This window comes from Oncorhynchus nerka, linkage group LG14 (assembly GCF_034236695.1).
Source record: "Oncorhynchus nerka isolate Pitt River linkage group LG14, Oner_Uvic_2.0, whole genome shotgun sequence".
NCBI lineage: Eukaryota > Metazoa > Chordata > Actinopteri > Salmoniformes > Salmonidae > Oncorhynchus > Oncorhynchus nerka.
In genome coordinates, this window is record NC_088409.1 from 85,867,312 (window position 1) to 85,887,256 (window position 19,945).

At 44.1% G+C, this 19,945-nt stretch overlaps 1 protein-coding gene across 1 annotated transcript in view; it reads left to right on the forward strand.

The window, feature by feature from the left end:
- Nucleotides 1–19,945, forward strand: part of LOC115120871 (roundabout homolog 1-like) — a 490,866-nt gene that overhangs the window by 372,629 nt on the left and 98,292 nt on the right. The window contains exons 8-11 of the mRNA XM_065000506.1: nucleotides 1,425–1,433; nucleotides 2,476–2,600; nucleotides 15,164–15,335; nucleotides 17,786–17,991. Of these exons, the coding sequence (XP_064856578.1) occupies nucleotides 1,425–1,433; nucleotides 2,476–2,600; nucleotides 15,164–15,335; nucleotides 17,786–17,991 (512 nt within the window). The remainder of the gene's footprint in view (nucleotides 1–1,424; nucleotides 1,434–2,475; nucleotides 2,601–15,163; nucleotides 15,336–17,785; nucleotides 17,992–19,945) is intronic.

The following is a 19,945-nucleotide window of genomic DNA, read 5'->3' on the forward strand; positions in this document are numbered from 1 at the left end:
CCAGGTTCCAGACAGGTTGACAGCTGACCTCCCTATGTAGGGAGGTGTGTGTAGGGAGGTGTCTGTAGGGAGGTGTCTGTAGGGAAGTGTCTGTAGGGAGGTGTCTGTAGAGAGGTGCCTGTGGGGAGGTGTCTGTAGGGAGGTGTCTGTAGGGAGGTGTCTGTAGGGAGGTGTCTGTAGGGAGGTGTCTGTAGGGAGGTGTCTGTAGAGAGGTGTCTGTGGGGAGGTGTCTGTAGGGAAGTGTCTGTAGGGAGGTGTCTGTAGAGAGGTGCCTGTGGGGAGGTGTCTGTAGGGAGGTGTCTGTAGGGAGGTGTCTGTAGGTAGGTGTCTGTAGGGAGGTGTCTGTAGAGAGGTGCCTGTGGGGAGGTGTCTGTAGGGAAGTGTCTGTAGGGAGGTGTCTGTAGAGAGGTGCCTGTGGGGAGGTGTCTGTAGGGAGGTGTCTGTAGGGAGGTGTGTGTGTGTGTGTGTGTGTGTGTGTGTGTGTGTGTGTGTGTGTGTGTGAGAGTGAGAGAGAGAGAGAGAGAGAGAGAGAGAGAGAGAGAGAGAGAGAGAGAGAGAGAGAGAGAGAGAGAGAGAGAGAGAGAGAGAGAGAGAGAGAGAGAGAGAGAGAGAGAGAGAATTCTTCTTGGTACGACACACAGATACACACCTTTTGAAGTGAGCCTTATCTGCATTTAAAGTCTGTGATAAGTGGGGGGGAGGGGCGAGGGAGGGTCATTACTCTGAGTGACAGCGTTTATGTTTCTGTGGGAGCCGTTGAGGCAGACAGATTAGATAAGGTGACTGATTGGCTGGGGAAGATTTATGGCCAGAGAGTGACAGTTAACATTCACCTTGTGGTTTTATGGCATGGTGGTCCAAATGCAAGGCTGTACCCTTAGAGGTTGGAGAGGGCTGGTCCTCAGGAGACTAAAACCTCATTAGTCAAGAGATAGAGGAGAGGAGAGAGGAGAGGAGAGAGAGGAGAGGCTCACCTTCATCTTCTTTCAACCTGGTTGGAGAATAAACACTTTTCAACCTCTGTTTTGTTTTTCTTAAAATTATGTATTTGTTTAGTTGTTGATGTTTCTTTTAATATGTGCTCTTGAGGAAACATGGGTAAACACCGAGTCTTGGAACAATGTCATGCAGAGAATACTGTTGGAAGTGAATGGATGCACTACGTGTTTGTTGTTGCTATTCATTTTTTTTCTGCATGATTTGGACATATGTAATGAGTCATCAATGTGCTTCAGTTCCCGCTGGACTGGCCCCACATGTCTCATATTCATTCAGTAACAATGACATGATTCTTTTTACCCATGGAAAATCCTATTGTTGCCTTCCTTCCTAATCATGTTATTGTATTTCATGGTGTTGTTTATGATTTATTTATTCATATTTTGCCTTGTGTGTTGTTCTGTTGTCTTTCTGTTTCCTTTTAGTTGTGTCTGGTAAGTTGAAATGTTACCTGTCACCTATTCACCCTGACGCCATGACAGAAACAGGAAGCTGTCACAGCACCACCCCCTCCATCCTCCTCCCATCACCCTCCTCCCACCAATCAGCACTCATGTTTCAGTTGTCACGGGCAACAGTGACAAAAGGACATTAATGGGTAACAATCTGCTCTATGGTCTGAGTAATCCAAGGTAAAACCAAATCATTTCATTATACTACCCCCCCCCCCCCCCCCCCTTGTTATGTTGCTTTATGCATTACCAAATATCCCATCTTACCTGTGGACAAATTGTGTCTGTATGCGGAGTGACAGGCTGCAGATTGCTTTTATGTATGTGATACCTGGCCCGTATCAGCGTTAAGATGTCTGGGGCGTAGTAATACTGTATTCTCCAGGCGTACGCACCCGCTGTCCTCTGAGATGAAGGTGTAATCGCCCAGCCGGTGGCCCTCAGCATTCAGGCTGTGTCCCTCCACACAGGCCTATTAGCACAGTGAGGCCCGGTGTCACTGCAGGGCTCTGTGTGTGACATTGGGCGGTGACATAGCGCTTCACTCTGAAACAGTTTGTCATTAAGATGCATGGATATGCATCCTGGCTGGGCTTGGTCCTGGATGCTCCTATTGGAGGGTGTCAGCTTGGACAGATGGCTCATTTATCCCCATTTCCATGTAAATGTTTTTGGTCTGTGTCCTTCCCCATGCTAATTCAGACACCCACAGGGGTTCACACTCCTGTTTTCTCTATTCATTAAACTGTTAATATATACACTACACAGCCTGCATTATGGAATGGCCTGACTTTCAGTTTGAATAATCTTCCGTCCACGCACCAGCAACGCCCAAAGTCTACTCTAAACAGAGACCGCCGGAATCCTTATCCAAGGCTCATTTAAATACAGAGACCATAACTGTTACATTCAAATTCCTTTGTTTTCCATTCAAATGAAACTGTAAGGTCTAATATCACTGTCTGATGTTATTATGTGATGCTGTGTCAGTGTGTTAGTTAACAGCCCGCTGCCTGTCCCCTAGTGCCCCCTGGGTTTGTGGTGCGGCCCAGGAACCAGGTGGTGGCGGTGGGGAGGACCGTCACCTTCCAGTGTGAGGCAACAGGAAACCCTCAACCTGCTATCTTCTGGCAGAGAGAGGGCAGCCAGGTGAGAGGCTCTGGGGGACCTACAGTACACCAGGAACCCAAAATGAGCACATGTTGAGGAATGCTTATAGAACAAAAATGAAATACAAATAAGTAGTAAATCATAGTCATATCATAGTCTTCATTATTTTTTTTATGATAGTCCTATATGATTTATATACATTTTATGATTACACCTATAAAACCAGCCATAAAATCAGTGAACATCACTGACCTTCAAACTGATGCTCCAATTGGACCATTCCATTCTACTACCCTAATGGTCTTCCATAGCCTACTGTCTATATCTGATATGTCTATATCTGCCCTGTCTTCTCTCTTTATATCTGCCCTGTCTTCTCTCTTCTCTGTCTATATCTGATCTGTCTATATCTGCCCTGTCTCCTCTCTTCTCTGTCTATATCTGCCCTGTCTCCTCTCTTCTCTGTCTATATCTGCCCTGTCTTCTCTCTTCTCTGTCTATTTCTGATCTGTCTATATCTGCCCTGTCTCCTCTCTTCTCTGTCTATATCTGATCTGTCTATATCTGATCTGTCTATATCTGCCCTGTCTCCTCTCTTCTCTGTCTATATCTGCCCTGTCTCCTCTCTTCTCTGTCTATATCTGTCCTGTCTCCTCTCTTCTCTGTCTATATCTGATCTGTCTCCTCTCTTCTCTGTCTATATCTGTCCTGTCTCCTCTCTTCTCTGTCTATATCTGCCCTGTCTCCTCTCTTCTCTGTCTATATCTGCCCTGTCTTCTCTCTTCTCTGTCTATATCTGATCTGTCTATATCTGCCCTGTCTCCTCTCTTCTCTGTCTATATCTGATCTGTCTATATCTGATCTGTCTATATCTGCCCTGTCTCCTCTCTTCTCTGTCTATATCTGCCCTGTCTCCTCTCTTCTCTGTCTATATCTGCCCTGTCTTCTCTCTTCTCTGTCTATATCTGATCTGTCTATATCTGCCCTGTCTCCTCTCTTCTCTGTCTATATCTGATCTGTCTATATCTGATCTGTCTATATCTGCCCTGTCTCTCTCTTCTCTGTCTATATCTGCCCTGTCTCCTCTCTTCTCTGTCTATATCTGTCCTGTCTCCTCTCTTCTCTGTCTATATCTGCCCTGTCTCCTCTCTTCTCTGTCTATATCTGTCCTGTCTCCTCTCTTCTCTGTCTATATCTGTCCTGTCTCCTCTCTTCTCTGTCTATATCTGTCCTGTCTCCTCTCTTCTCTGTCTATATCTGATCTGTCTATATCTGCCCTGTCTCCTCTCTTCTCTGTCTATATCTGCCCTGTCTCCTCTCTTCTCTGTCTATATCTGTCCTGTCTCCTCTCTTCTCTGTTTATATCTGATCTGTCTATATCTGTCCTGTCTCCTCTCTTCTCTGTCTATATCTGCCCTGTCTCCTCTCTTCTCTGTCTATATCTGCCCTGTCTCCTCTCTTCTCTGTCTATATCTGATCTGTCTATATCTGATCTGTCTATATCTGTCCTGTCTCCTCTCTTCTCTGTCTATATCTGCCATGTCTCCTCTCTTCTCTGTCTATATCTGTCCTGTCTATATCTGTCCTGTCTCCTCTCTTCTCTGTCTATATCTGTCCTGTCTCCTCTCTTCTCTGTCTTTATCTGATCTGTCTATATCTGATCTGTCTATATCTGATCTGTCTATATCTGATCTGTCTATATCTGATCTGTCTATATCTCTGTCTATATCTGATCTGTCTATATCTGATCTGTCTATATCTGCCCTGTCTCCTCTCTTCTCTGTCTATATCTGATCTGTCTATATCTGATCTGTCTATATCTGCCCTGTCTCCTCTTCTCTGTCTATATCTGCCCTGTCTCCTCTCTTCTCTGTCTATATCTGTCCTGTCTCTCTCTTCTCTGTCTATATCTGATCTGTCTATCTGCCCTGCCTCCTCTCTTCTCTGATCTGTCTATATCTGCCCTGTCTCTCTCTCTTCTCTGTCTATATCTGCCCTGTCTCCTCTCTTCTCTGTCTATATCTGATCTGTCTATATCTGTCTATCTGCCCTGTCTTCTCTCTTCTCTGTCTATATCTGCCCTGTCTTCTATCTTTATATCTCTTCTCTGTCTATATCTGTCTTCTCTCTTCTCTGTCTATCTGCCCTGTCTTCAACTTCTCTGTCTATATCTGCCCTGTCTTCTATCTGTCTATATCTGCCCTGTCTTCTCTATTCTCTCTCTCTCTATATCTGCCCTGTCATATCTGCCCTGTCTCTCTCTTGATATCTGCCCTGTCTCTCTCTTCTGTCTTCTCTCCTTATATCTGCCCTGTCTCTTCTCTGTCTATATCTGATCTGTCTATATCTGCCCTGTCTTGTCTTCTCTTCTCTGTCTCCTTATATCTGCCCTGTCTTGTCTCTTCTCTGTCTATATCTGCCCTGTCTTCTCTTTTCTCTGGCTATATCTGCCCTGTCTTTATATCTGCCCTGTCTTTCTCTCCTTATATCTGCCCTGTCTTCTCTCTCTGTCTATATCTGCCCTGTCTCTCTTCTCTGTCTATATATGCCCTGTCTTCTCTCTTCTCTGTCTATATCTGCCCTGTCTTGTCTCTTCTCTATCTATATCTGCCCTGTCTTCTCTATTTTCTCTTCTCGATCTATATCTGCCCTGTCATCTCTCTTCTCTGTCTATATCTGCCCTGTCTTCTCTCTTGATATCTGCCCTGTCTCCTCTCTTCTCTGTCTATATCTGTCCTGTCTTCTCTCCTTATATCTGCCCTGTCTTCTCTTCTCTGTCTATATCTGATCTGTCTATATCTGCCCTGTCTTCTCTCTTTATATCTGCCCTGTCTCCTCTCTTCTCTGTCTATATCTGTCCTGTCTTCTCTCCTTATATCTGCCCTCTGTCTTCTCTTCTCTGTCTATATCTGTCCTGTCTTCTTCTCTCCTTATATCTGCCCTGTCTTCTCTCTCTTCTATATCTGTCTATATCTCTCTGTCTATATCTGCCCTGTCTTCTCTCTTTATATCTGCCCTGTCTTCTCTTCTCTGTCTATCTGCCCTGTCTTCTCTCTTTTCTGTCTATATCTGTCCTGTCTTCTCCTTATATCTGCCCTGTCTTCTCTTCTCTGTCTATATCTGCCCTGTCTTCTCTTCTCTGGCTATATCTGCCCTGTCTTCTCTCTTTATATCTGCCCTGTCTTCTCTCCTCCTTATATCTATATCTGCCCTGTCTTCTGTCTTGTCTCTTCTCTGTCTATATCTGCCTTATATCTTGTCTCTTCTCTGTCTATATCTGCCCTGTCTCTTCTCTCTGTCTATATGTCTATCTGTCTGCCCTGTCTTCTCTCTTCTCTATCTATATCTGCCCTGTCTTCTCTATTTTCTCTTCTCGATCTATATCTGCCCTGTCATCTCTCTTTCTCTGTCTATATCTGCCCTGTCTTTCTCTCTTGATATCTGCCCTGTCTCCTCTATTCTCTGTCTATATCTGTCCTGTCTTTCTCCTTATATCTGCCCTGTCTTCCCTCTTCTCTGTCTATATCTGATCTGTCTATATCTGCCCTGTCTTCTCTCTTTATATCTGCCCTGTCTCCTCTCTTCTCTGTCTATATCTGTCCTGTCTTCTCTCCTTATATCTGCCCTGTCTTCTCTCTTCTCTGTCTATATCTGCCCTGTCTTCTCTCTTCTCTGGCTATATCTGCCCTGTCTTCTCTCTTTATATCTGCCCTGTCTTCTCTTCTCTGTCTATATCTGCCTCTTCTCTGTCTCTCTGTCTATCTGCCCTGTCTCTCTTATATCTGCCCTGTCTTTCTCTTCTCTGTCTATCTGCCCTGTCTTCTCTCTTCTCTGTCTATATCTGCCCTGTCTTCTCTCTTCTCTGTCTATATCTGCCTGTCTCTCTTTCTCTGTCTATCTCTTCTCTGTCTATATCTGCCTCTGTCTATCTCTATTTTCTTTTCTATCTATATCTGCCCTGTCTTTCTGTCTCTCTCTTCTCTGTCTATATCTGCCCTGTCTTCTCTCTTGATATCAGCCCTGTCTCTCTGTCTTCTCTGTCTATATCTGTCCTGTCTCTCTCTCTTCTCTTTATATCTGCCCTGTCTCCTCTCTTCTCTGTCTATATCTGATCTGTCTATATCTGCCCTGTCTTCTCTCTTCTCTGTCTGTATCTGATCTGTCTCTCTATCTGTCTATCTGATCTGTCTATATCTGCCCTGTCTCCTCTCTTCTCTGTCTATATATCTGTCCTGTCTCTCTCTTCTCTGTCTATATCTGCCCTGTCTCTCTCTTCTCTGTCTATATCTGATCTGTCTATATCTCTCTTCTTCTCTGTCTATATCTGTATCTCTCTTCTCTGTCTATATCTGCCCTGTCTTCTCTGTCTGTCTATATCTGTCTATCTGTCTTCTATCTGTCTATATCTGCCCTGTCTTCTCTCCTTATATCTGCCCTGTCTTCTCTCTTCTCTGTCTATCTGCCCTGTCTTCTCACTTCTCTGTCTATATCTGCCCTGTCTGTCTCTTCTCTGTCTATCTGCCCTGTCTTCTCTCTTCTCTGACTATATCTGCCCTGTCTTCTCTTCTCTGTCTATATCTGTCTTCTCCTATATCTCTTCTCTCTTCTCTGTCTATATCTGATCTGTCTATATCTGTCCTGTCTCTCTCTCTTCTGGTCTATATCTGCCCTGTCTCCTCTCTTCTCTGTCTATATCTGATCTGTCTATATCTGCCCTGTCTCCTCTCTTCTCTGTCTATATCTGATCTGTCTATATCTGCCCTGTCTCCTCTCTTCTCTGTCTGTATCTGATCTGTCTATATCTGCCCTGTCTTCTCTCTTTATATCTGCCCTGTCTCCTCTCTTCTCTGTCTATATCTGTCCTGTCTTCTCTCTTATATCTGCCTGTCTTCTATCTATATCTGCCCTGTCTATATCTCTCTTCTCTGTCTATATATGCCCTGTCTTCTCTCTTATATCTCTGTCTATATGTGCCCTGTCTTTTATATCTTTCTCTTCTGCCTGTCTGTCTTCTTTCTGTCTATATCTGATCTGTCTATATCTGCCCTGTCTCCTCTCTTCTCTGTCTATATCTGTCCTGTCTTATATCTGCCCTGTCTTCTCTCTTTCTGTCTATATCTGCCCTCTTCTCTGTCTCTGTATCTGATCTGTCTATATCTGCCCTGTCTTCTCTCTTTATATCTGCCCTGTCTTCTCTCTTCTCTGTCTATATCTGTCCTGTCTGTCTTCTCTATCTGCCCTGTCTCTCTCTTCTTTATATCTCTGTCTCTCTCTTCTCTGTCTATATCTGCCCTGTCTTCTCTCTTATATCTCTGTCTTCTCTTCTGTCTATATCTGCCCTGTCTTCTCTGTCTTATATCTGCCCTGTCTTCTCTCTTTCTCTGTTATATCTGCCCTGTCTTCTCACTTCTCTGTCTATATCTGCCCTGTCTTGTCTCTTCTCTGTCTATATCTGCCCTGTCTTGTTCTTCTCTTATATATGCCCTGTATCTGCTCTGTCTATCTTTATATCTGCCCTGTCTTCTCTCTTCTCTGTCTATATCTGCCCTGTCTGTCTTCTTGATATCTGTCCTGTCTCTCTCTTCTCTGTCTATATCTGCCCTGTCTCTTCTCTCTTCTCTGTCTATATCTGCCCTGTCTCTCTATATCTGCTCTCTTCTCTGTCTATATCTGATCTGTCTCCTCTGCCCTCTGTCTCTCTCTGTCTATATCTGATCTGTCTCTTCTTTATCTGCCCTGTCTCCTTCTCTTCTCTGTCTATATCTGCCCTGTCTCTTCTCTCTATCTGCCCTGTCTTCTCTTATATCTGCCTCTGTCTCCTGTCTCTTCTCTGTCTATATCTGTCTGTCTTCTCTTCTCTGTCTATATCTGCCCTGTCTTCTCTCTTCATCTGTCTATATCTGCCCTCATCTCTTCTCTGTCTATATCTGCCCTGTCTTGATATCTGTCTCTTCTCTGTCTATATGCCCTGCCTCTGTCTATATCTTTCTATCTCTTCTATATCTGATCTGTCTTCTCTCCTCTGTCTATATCTGCCCTATCTGCCCTGTCTTCTCTCTTCTCTGTCTATATCTGATCTGTCTATATCTGCCCTGTCTCCTCTCTTCTCTGTCTATATCTGATCTGTCTATATCTGATCTGTCTATATCTGCCCTGTCTCCTCTCTTCTCTGTCTATATCTGCCCTGTCTCCTCTTTCTCTGTCTATATCTGCCCTGTCTTCTCTCTTTCTGTCTATATCTGATCTGTCTATATCTGCCCTGTCTCCTCTCTTCTCTGTCTATATCTGATCTGTCTATATCTGATCTGTCTATATCTGCCCTGTCTCCTCTCTCTTCTCTGTCTATATCTGCCCTGTCTCCTCTCTTCTCTGTCTATATCTGTCCTGTCTCCTCTCTTCTCTGTCTATATCTGCCCTGTCTCCTCTCTTCTCTGTCTATATCTGTCCTGTCTCCTCTCTTCTCTGTCTATATCTGTCCTGTCTCCTCTCTTCTCTGTCTATATCTGTCCTGTCTCCTCTCTTCTCTGTCTATATCTGATCTGTCTATATCTGCCCTGTCTCCTCTCTTCTCTGTCTATATCTGCCCTGTCTCCTCTCTTCTCTGTCTATATCTGTCCTGTCTCCTCTCTTCTCTGTTTATATCTGATCTGTCTATATCTGTCCTGTCTCCTCTCTTCTCTGTCTATATCTGCCCTGTCTCCTCTCTTCTCTGTCTATATCTGCCCTGTCTCTCTCTTCTCTGTCTATATCTGATCTGTCTATATCTGATCTGTCTATATCTGTCCTGTCTCCTCTCTTCTCTGTCTATATCTGCCATGTCTCCTCTCTTCTCTGTCTATATCTGTCCTGTCTATATCTGTCCTGTCTCCTCTCTTCTCTGTCTATATCTGTCCTGTCTCCTCTCTTCTCTGTCTTTATCTGATCTGTCTATATCTGATCTGTCTATATCTGATCTGTCTATATCTGATCTGTCTCCTCTCTTCTCTGTCTATATCTGATCTGTCTATATCTGATCTGTCTATATCTGCCCTGTCTCCTCTCTTCTCTGTCTATATCTGATCTGTCTATATCTGCCCTGTCTCCTCTCTTCTCTGTCTATATCTGATCTGTCTATATCTGATCTGTCTATATCTGCCCTGTCTCCTCTCTTCTCTGTCTATATCTGCCCTGTCTCCTCTCTTCTCTGTCTATATCTGTCCTGTCTCCTCTCTTCTCTGTCTATATCTGATCTGTCTATATCTGCCCTGCCTCCTCTCTTCTCTGTCAATATCTGCCCTGTCTTCTATCTTTATATCTGCCCTGTCTTCTCTCCTTATATCTGCCCTGTCTTCTCTCTTCTCTGTCTATCTGCCCTGTCTTCTCACTTCTCTGTCTATATCTGCCCTGTCTTGTCTCTTCTCTGTCTATCTGCCCTGTCTTCTCTCTTCTCTGTCTATATCTGCCCTGTCTTCTATCTTTATATCTGCCCTGTCTTCTCTCCTTATATCTGCCCTGTCTTCTCTCTTCTCTGTCTATCTGCCCTGTCTTCTCACTTCTCTGTCTATATCTGCCCTGTCTTGTCTCTTCTCTGTCTATATCTGCCCTGTCTTCTCTATTTTCTCTTCTCGATCTATATCTGCCCTGTCATCTCTCTTCTCTGTCTATATCTGCCCTGTCTTCTCTCTTGATATCTGCCCTGTCTCTCTCTCTTCTCTGTCTATATCTGTCCTGTCTTCTCTCCTTATATCTGCCCTGTCTTCTCTCTTCTCTGTCTATATCTGATCTGTCTATATCTGCCCTGTCTTCTCTCTTTATATCTGCCCTGTCTCCCTCTCTTCTCGTCTGTCTATATCTGTCCTGTCTTCTCCTTATATCTGCCCTGTCTTCTCTCTTCTCTGTCTATATCTGCCCTGTCTTCTCTCCTTATATCTGCCCTGTCTTCTCTCTTCTCTGTCTATATCTGATCTGTCTATATCTGCCCTGTCTTCTCTCTTATATCTGCCCTGTCTCCTCTCTTCTCTGTCTATATCTGTCCTGTCTTCTCTCCTTATATCTGCCCTGTCTTCTCTCTTTTCTCTGTCTATATCTGCCCTGTCTTCTCTCTCTGGCTATATCTGCCCTGTCTTCTTCTCTCTTTATATCTGCCCTGTCTTCTCTCCTTATATCTGCCCTGTCTTCTCACTTCTCTGTCTATATCTGCCCTGTCTTGTCTCTTCTCTGTCTATATATGCCCTGTCTTCTCTCTTCTCTGTCTATATCTGCCCTGTCTTCTCTTCTTCTATCTATATCTGCCCTGTCTTCTCTATTTTCTCTTCTCGATCTATATCTGCCCCTGTCATCTCTCTCTTCTCTGTCTATATCTGCCCTGTCTTCTCTCTTGATATCTGCCCTGTCTCCTCTCTTCTCTGTCTATATCTGTCCTGTCTTCTCTCCTTATATCTGCCCTGTCTTCCTCTTCTCTGTCTATATCTGTCTATATCTGTCTTCTCTATATCTGCCCTGTCTCCTCTCTCTTCTCTGTCTATATCTGTCCTGTCTTCTCTCCTTATATCTGCCCTGTCTCTCTTCTCTGTCTATATCTGTCTTCTCTCTTCTCTGTATCTGCCCTGTCTCTCTCTTTATATCTGCCCTGTCCTTATATCTTCCTGTCTTCTCACTTCTTCTGTCTATATCTGCCCTGTCTTGTCTCTTCTCTGTCTATCTGCCCTGTCTTTCTGTCTTTATATCTGCCCTGTCTTCTCTCTTTTATATCTGCCCTGTCTCCTCTCTTCTCTGTCTATATCTGTCCTGTCTTCTCCTTATATCTGCCCTGTCTTCTCTCTTCTCTGTCTATATCTGCCCTGTCTTCTCTTCTCTGGTCTTTATATCTGCCCTGTCTTCTCCTTATATCTGCCCTGTCTTCTCACTTCTCTGTCTATATCTGCCCTGTCTTGTCTCTTCTCTGTCTATCTGCCCTGTCTTCTCTTTTATATCTGCCCTGTCTTCTCACTTCTCTGTCTATCTGCCCTGTCTTCTTCTCTGTCTATATATGCCCTGTCTTCTCTCTTCTCTGTCTATATCTGCCCTTCTCTCTTCTCTATCTATATCTGCCCTGTCTTCTCTATTTTCTCTTCTCGATCTATATCTGCCCTGTCATCTCTCTTCTCTGTCTATATCTGCCCTGTCTTCTCTTGATATCTGCCCTGTCTCCTCTCTTCTCTGTCTATATCTGATCCTGTCTATATCTGCCCTGTCTTCTCTCTTCTCTGTCTGTATCTGATCTGTCTATATCTGCCCTGTCTTCTCTCTTTATATCTGCCCTGTCTCCTCTCTTCTCTGTCTATATCTGTCCTGTCTTCTCTCCTTATATCTGCCCTGTCTTCTCTTCTCTGTCTATATCTGTCTTCTGTCTTCTCTGTCTATATCTGCCCTGTCTTCTCTTTATATCTGCCCTTCTTCTGTCTATATCTGATCTGTCTTCTATCTGTTATATCTGCCCTGTCTTGTCTCTTCTCTGTCTATCTGCCCTGTCTTCTTTATATCTGCCCTGTCTTCTCTCTTCTCTGTCTATCTGCCCTGTCTTCTCTTCTCTGTCTATATGCCCTGTCTTCTCTCTTCTCTGTCTATATCTGCCCTGTCTTCTCTCTTCTCTGTCTATATCTGCCCTGTCTCTCTATTTTCTCTGATCTATATCTGCCCTGTCATCTCTCTTCTCTGTCTATATCTGCCCTGTCTTCTCTCTTGATATCTGCCCTGTCTCCTCTCTTTCTGTCTATATGATCTGTCTATATCTGCCCTGTCTGTCTTTATATCTGCCCTGTCTCCTCTCTTCTCTGTCTATATCTGATCTGTCTATATCTGCCCTGTCTCTCTCTTCTGTCTATCTCTGTCTATATCTGCCCTGTCTTCTCTCTTTATATCTGCCCTGTCTCCTCTCTTCTCTGTCTATATCTGTCTGTCTTCTCTCCTTATATCTGTCTATATCTGATCTGTCTATATCTGCCCTGTCTCTCTCTTCTCTGTCTATATCTGCCCTGATCTTTTTATATCTGCCCTGTCTTCTCTCCTTATATCTCTGTCTTATCTCTTTCTGTCTATATCTGCCCTGTCTTCTCACTTCTCTGTCTATATCTGCCCTGTCTTGTCTCTCTTTCTCTGTCTATCTCTGTCTTCTCTCTTCTCTATATCTGCCCTGTCTTCTCTTTATATCTCTGCCCTTCTTCTCTGTCTATATCTGATCTGTCTATATCTGTCCTGTCTCTCTCTTCTCTGTCTATATCTGCCCTGTCTCCTCTCTTCTCTGTCTATATCTGATCTGTCTATATCTGCCCTGTCTCCTCTCTTCTCTGTCTGTATCTGATCTGTCTATATCTGCCCTGTCTTCTCTCTTTATATCTGCCATGTCTCCTCTCTTCTCTGTCTATATCTGTCCTGTCTTCTCTCCTTATATCTGCCCTGTCTTCTCTCTTCTCTGTCTATATCTGATCTGTCTATATATGCCCTGTCTTCTCTCTTCTCTGTCTATATGTGCCCTGTCTTTTATCTTTATATCTGCCCTGTCTTCTCTCCTTATATCTGCCCTGTCTTCTCTCTTCTCTGTCTATCTGCCCTGTCTTCTCACTTCTCTGTCTATATCTGCCCTGTCTTGTCTCTTCTCTGTCTATCTGCCCTGTCTTCTCTCTTCTCTGTCTATATATGCCCTGTCTTCTCTCTTCTCTGTCTATATCTGCCCCGTCTTCTCTCTTCTCTGTCTATATCTGCCCTGTCTTCTCTATTTTCTCTTCTCGATCTATATCTGCCCTGTCATCTCTCTTCTCTGTCTATATCTGCCCTGTCTTCTCTCTTGATATCAGCCCTGTCTCCTCTCTTCTCTGTCTGTATCTGATCTGTCTATATCTGCCCTGTCTTCTCTCTTTATATCTGCCCTGTCTCCTCTCTTCTCTGTCTATATCTGTCCTGTCTTCTCTCCTTATATCTGCCCTGTCTTCTCTCTTCTCTGTTTATCTGCCCTGTCTTCTCACTTCTCTGTCTATATCTGCCCTGTCTTGTCTCTTCTCTGTCTATCTGCCCTGTCTTCTCACTTCTCTGTCTATATCTGCCCTGTCTTCTCTCTTTATATCTGCCCTGTCTTCTCTCTTCTCTGTCTATATATGCCCTGTCTTCTCTCTTCTCTGTCTATATCTGCCCCATTTTCTCTCTTCTCTGTCTATATCTGCCCTGTCTTCTCTATTTTCTCTTCTCGGTCTATATCTGCCCTGTCTTCTCTCTTCTCTGTCTATATCTGCCCTGTCTTCTCTATTTTCTCTTCTCTGTCTATATCTGCCCTTTCATTTCTCTGCTCTGTCTATATCTGCCCTGTCTTCTCTCTTGATATCTGTCCTGTCTTCTCTCTTCTCTGTCTACATCTGCCCTGTCCTCTCTATTCTCTGTCTACATCTGCCCTGTCTTCTCTGTTCTCTGTCTACATCTGCCCTGTCTTCTCTCTTCTCTGTCTATATCTGCCCTGTCTTCTCTCTTCTCTCTTTATCTGCCCTGTCTTCTCTCTTCTCTGTCAATATCTGTCCTGTCTTCTCTCTTCTCTGTCTATATCTGTCTTCTCTCTTCTCTGTCTATATCTGTCTTCTCTCTTCTCTGTCTATATCTGTCTTCTCTCTTCTCTGTCTACCTGTCTTCTCTCTTCGCTGGCTAATCAAATCAAATCACATTTATATAGTTCTTCGTACATCAGCTGATATCTCAAAGTGCAGCACAGAAACCCAGCCTAAAACCCCATACAGCAAGCAATGCAGGTGTAGAAGCACGGTTGCTAGGAAAATCTCCCTAGAAAGGCCAAAACCTAGGAAGAAACCTAGAGAGGAACCAGGCTATGAGGGGTGGCCAGTCCTCGTCTGGCTGTGCCAGGTGGAGAATATAACAGAACATAGCCAAGATGTTTAAATGTTCATAAATGACCAGCATGGTCAAATAATAATAATCACAGTAGTTGTCGAGGGTGCAGCAAGTCAGCACATCAGGAGTAAATGTCAGTTGGCTTTTCATAGCCGATCATTAAGAGTATCTCCACCGCTCCTCCTGTCTCTAGAGAGTTGAAAACAGCAGGTCTGGGACAGGTAGCACGTCCGGTGAACAGGTCAGGATTCCATAGCTGCATGCAGAACAGTTGAAACTGGAGCAGCAGCACGGTCAGGTGGACTGGGGACAGCAAGGAGTCATCATGCCAGGTAGTCCCGAGGCATGGTCCTAGGGCTCGGGTCCTCAGAGAAAGAGAGAGAGAGAGAATTAGCCCCCCGACACATAAACTACTGCAGCATAAATACTGGAGGCTGAGACAGGAGGGGTCAGGAGACACTGTGACCCCATCCGATGATATCCCCGGACAGGGCCAAACAGGAAGGACATAACCCCACCCACTTTGCCAAAGCACAGCCCCCACACCACTAGAGGGATAACTTCAACCACCAACTTACCATCCTGAGACAAGGCCGAGTATAGCCCACAAAGATCTCCTCCACGGCACAACCCAAGGGGGGGACGCCAACCCTATATATGTCTATATATGTCTATATATCTCTATATATGTCTATATATGTCTGCTCTCTTCTCTGTATTCATCTGTCCTGTCTTCACTCCTCTTCACCCTCTAGAACCTGCTCTTCTCCTACCAGCCCCCCCAGCCCTCTAGCCGCGTCTCTGTCTCCCAGACGGGGGACCTTACTATCACAGATGCAGAGCGCTCAGACGTGGGCTACTACAGCTGCCAGGCCCTCAATATCGCTGGCTCTGTCATCACCAAGGCCCTGCTGGAGGTCACTGACGGTGAGTGACGGCCCAGAGAGCCAATCACAGAGAACAAAAAATTGCAGTGAAAGAAATGTGGTTTTGATTATCATGGAGTATTCTTGAGACAAGTTGTGAAAATAATTGTTACAAAATTAATGGCCTAGTCTTCAGTAGGAGGGGTTCCGCCAATCAGGGACTCCCAGAATTAGATCTTGGAGACATATTGGTGGTATTGTCACACCATGGCACATAGACATGTAGGGATTTGAATAAATACATAATAATATACTTGTGCTATATTTAAGAGTCTAATGTAAGTATTGAGGTCTGTAGAGTTTTGGCCAGACTGTGCTCCTGTCAGAGGTGGAGACTGTGTGGTGCCTCGTCTTCTCCAGGAGCCTGGCTTGCATCTTGGCTCTGGGCTGTTGGCTCCTGGCAGTGTAACATTCACGTTGGCTGGTGCCTCCTCTGGGAGTCTCCTCTCATTAACAGACTAGCCTGCTGGTGGAGGGATCTGACTTTGTGGTGAGACCTGGTTCAGACCTCTAATCACTCAGTCAATGCAGCCATCCTGGTAGTGTAGTGACCTTGGCTCTAGTGACCTTGGCTCTAGTCCCAGAGTGACTTAGCGACTTACTCAGTCTCTCCGGTGACTACAATTTTGTTTAACTCTCACCTAGGTTCAATCTCTCTAACCAGAATCCTCTCACCTAGATTCAACCCTCTCTAACCAGACACCTCTCACCTAGGTTCAATCTTCTCTCTCCAGACAGGCCTCTTTATTTAGCACCTCCTCCCTTGACCTTTGTGGCTGGGCCTGCTCTCGCTCTCATCCCCCCTCTCCCTCTCCCCCTCTCTCTCTCCCCCCTCTCTCTCCTTTGCACTCCATCTCTCCCCCTCTCTCTCTCTGTCTCTCTCCCCCTCTCTCTCTCCCCCCCCCCCTCTCTCTCTCTCCCCTCTCTCTCTCTCCACCTCTCTCCCCCTCTCTCTCTCTCCCCCTCTCCCCCCTCTCTCTCCCCCTTGCCCTCTCTCTGTGGTTTGGCAGGGCCTGTTAGATGGTAGAAGGAGGAGATAATACCAGTTATTAAAGGAGCAGGCCTCTTCTTCTCCCCGGGCAGATCTGGTAATTACAGGTCACAGTGGCAATGTTTTAGTAATTACACCAGCACCAGCACCAGCACCAAAGAGCCAGTCTCCCATGTAATATAGTACACTGCATGTGTGTGTAAATATACAGGCGTACGTGTGCTACGCTCTGTATGTGTATCCCATTTTATAATGGATTTGCTATTCATTTAAGTGCCTGTCGTTGAACTAAACAACCTCATGCTTCTGACTAAATCAGCAGCGCTGGCAAAATTGGTTATCAATAGCAGTATTAACATCATTAATGATAACAGCTTCAGTGGTAATCTACATAATGGAGATTTAATGAAGCACATTTAATTAAATCTGTGTGTGTCGACTGGTGAACGCCCAGAGAGAAGGATGAGGGGGAGGATGAGGAGGAGGGAGGGAAAATTCTCTGCGGTAAGAACTTTGTCTGCTAGGTATTTAAAAGTTTTTTTTCCCATGTTTTGGGGGGCTGTAGGTGTCCATGTCTCCACTGGCAGCCAGGAGTCCAGGAGTCTGGAGCTGCAGGAAGAGGACTTGTTTCGTAGCCTGTTTTATTTTAATTATACCACATTTGTTTGGCTAAGGTCAACTCCTGCTGCTGAATGATTAGAAAATCACTTCCAGTTGTGAAAATTGGATTTCATTGTCTCTGTCTCTCTCTCTCCATCTACCTTCACTACCTTCACTCTCTCTCTCTCCATCTACCTTCACTACCTTCACTCTCTCTCTCTCCATCTACCTTCACTACCTTCACTCTCTTCAAATACCACACAGCTGCCTTTTGTGTGTTTCTCTGCACACCTTGCTTTTTCTCCTCTTTTCTTCAATTTCACTCAATATTATTCATTTTTATGTGCTTTCGCTCTTTCTATTTTCAACCTTATACAGTACCAGTCAAAAAGTTTGGACACACCTACTCATTCAACAGTTTTTCTTTATTTTTATTATTTTCTACATTGAAGAATAATAGTGAAGACATCAAAACTATGAAATGACACGTAATCATGTAATAACCAAGTGTTAAACAAATCAAAATATATTTTATATTTGAGATTCTTCTAAGTAGCCACCCTTTGCCTTGATGACAGCTTTGAACACTCTTGGCATTCTCTCAACCAGCTTCGCCTGGAATGCTTTTCCAACAGTCTTGAAGGAGTTCCCACATATGCTGAGCACTTTTGGCTGCTTTTCCTTCACTCTGCAGTCCAACTCATCCCAAACATCTCAATTATATTCTCTCCCTCTTATTCACACAGTCTCTAACTCCCCCTGTCTCCATGTCTCTCTCTCTCTCTCTCCTCCCTCTTCCTCTCCCTCTCTCTCTCGCTCTCTCTCTCGCTCTCTCTTGCTCTCTCTTTTTCTCTCTCTAGTTGTGTCGGATCGCCCACCTCCAGTTGTCCGCCAGGGTCCAACCAATCAGACAGTGTCTGTGGACGGGACGGTGGTCCTGAGTTGCCTAGCAACGGGTAACCCCACCCCCACCCTCCTGTGGAGGAAGGACGGTGTGTTGGTGTCCACTCATGACTCCCGGGTCAAACAGCTGGACACGGGCGCACTGCAGATCCGCTACGCCAAGGTAACACACACACACACACACACACTGGCACACACACACATTTAAAGACACTCAAACATACACAGACACACACACTGACACACACACACATTTAAAGACACTCAAACATACACATACACACACACTGACACACACACACATTTTTAAAGGCACTCAAACATATATACACACACACACACTGACACACACACACATTTAAACACAGTCAAACATATACACACACATACACACACACTGACACACACATATTTAAAGGCACTCAAACATATATATACACACACACACACACACTGACACACACACACACACATTTAAACACAGTCAAACATATACACACACACCCACATTTAAACACACTCAAACATATACACACACACACCCACATTTAAACACACTGAAACATACACACACACACACATTTAAACACACTCAAACATATACACACACACAGCCACATTTAAACACACTCAAACATATGCACACACACAAATTGACACAAACACACATTTAAACACACTCAAACATATACACACACACTGACACACACACACACATTTAAACACACTCAAACATATGCACACACACACAATGACACACACATTTAAATACACTCAAACATATGCACACACACAAATAAACTCTAATTTTCAGTGTATAAACACATGGGAGCTTTTCTCTCCAAGCTTTTCAAAGCATAAACATAAAACAATGTATTCATTTATTTTTTGGTTCAGAGAAATAGTTTTGAGAAAATACATCAAACTGCAGGCTGACTGTGTATGAAGCCTTTATACTACAGGACTGTCTGATCTACAGAGCAACATGTAGGTCTACTGTAGTGTACCAGCTCACATGGAATATCTTACTGAGGCAGTTGGCTGTCAAATCATATCCCCCATTATCCTAATATATGGAAATAAAAACATCATTTGATGGAATTCTCTTTTAGGAGGACAGTTTGACTATTTGAAGACTGACCTCCATCACATGTTTACATTTCTAATTAAAGCTCTTCCATTAGACATTAATACCGCATTCCCCCAAATCAACCTCACAGCTGTCCTGTATACCCGTCTATACGGCTGGCTGGCAGGATAACTCCCGCTGCTCCATCAGTAAATAAAGCATGTGATCAGTTCCCTCCTAGTGCCCAGCCAGCCCTCTCCTCTCCTCAGTGAGCTGTCAATCAGCTGTCAGGGATTTTGAAGTGGAGTCTTCGAAGTCACACACACTCTTGTCCTGTCACTCAACCCTCTGAGTGTGACAGGGAGTTGAGTGTAGCAGAACACGCTCTCAGGGAGAGACGAGGGGGGTGCCGACGCGTTCTCCAGATGGAGGCGTCAAGGGGTCCGAGTTCTCGTCAGACTGTTGCGATGTCTGTGTGTGTGTTGTGATGACTGTAGGCGTGCTTTGTGTGGTGACAGGGCTCTGGTGAATGGACAACAGTGTGATGTGTTTTCGACCCAAACCTTTTACCTAAAGCAATTTACATGAACATGTCATTTATGTTTTACAGTGTCTTTGACGTGTGAGGTTTTTTCTTCTCATTGATGTAACATTAGTATAGCAATTAGTATACCTATTAGTATAGCTATTACTTTAGCTATTAGTTTAGCTATTAGCTTAGCTATTAGTATAGTTATTAGCTTAGCTATTAGTATAGTTATTAGCTTAGCTATTAGTTTAGCTATTACTTTAGCTATTAGTTTAGCTATTAGTATAGCAATTAGTATACCTATTAGTATAGCTATTACTTTAGCTATTAGTTTAGCTATTAGTATACCTATTAGTATAGCTATTACTTTAGCTATTAGTATAGCTATTAGTATACCTATTAGTATAGCTATTACTTTAGCTATTAGTATACCTATTAGTATAGCTATTACTTTAGCTATTAGTTTAGCTATTAGCTTAGCTATTAGTATAGTTATTAGCTTAGCTATTAGTTTAGCTA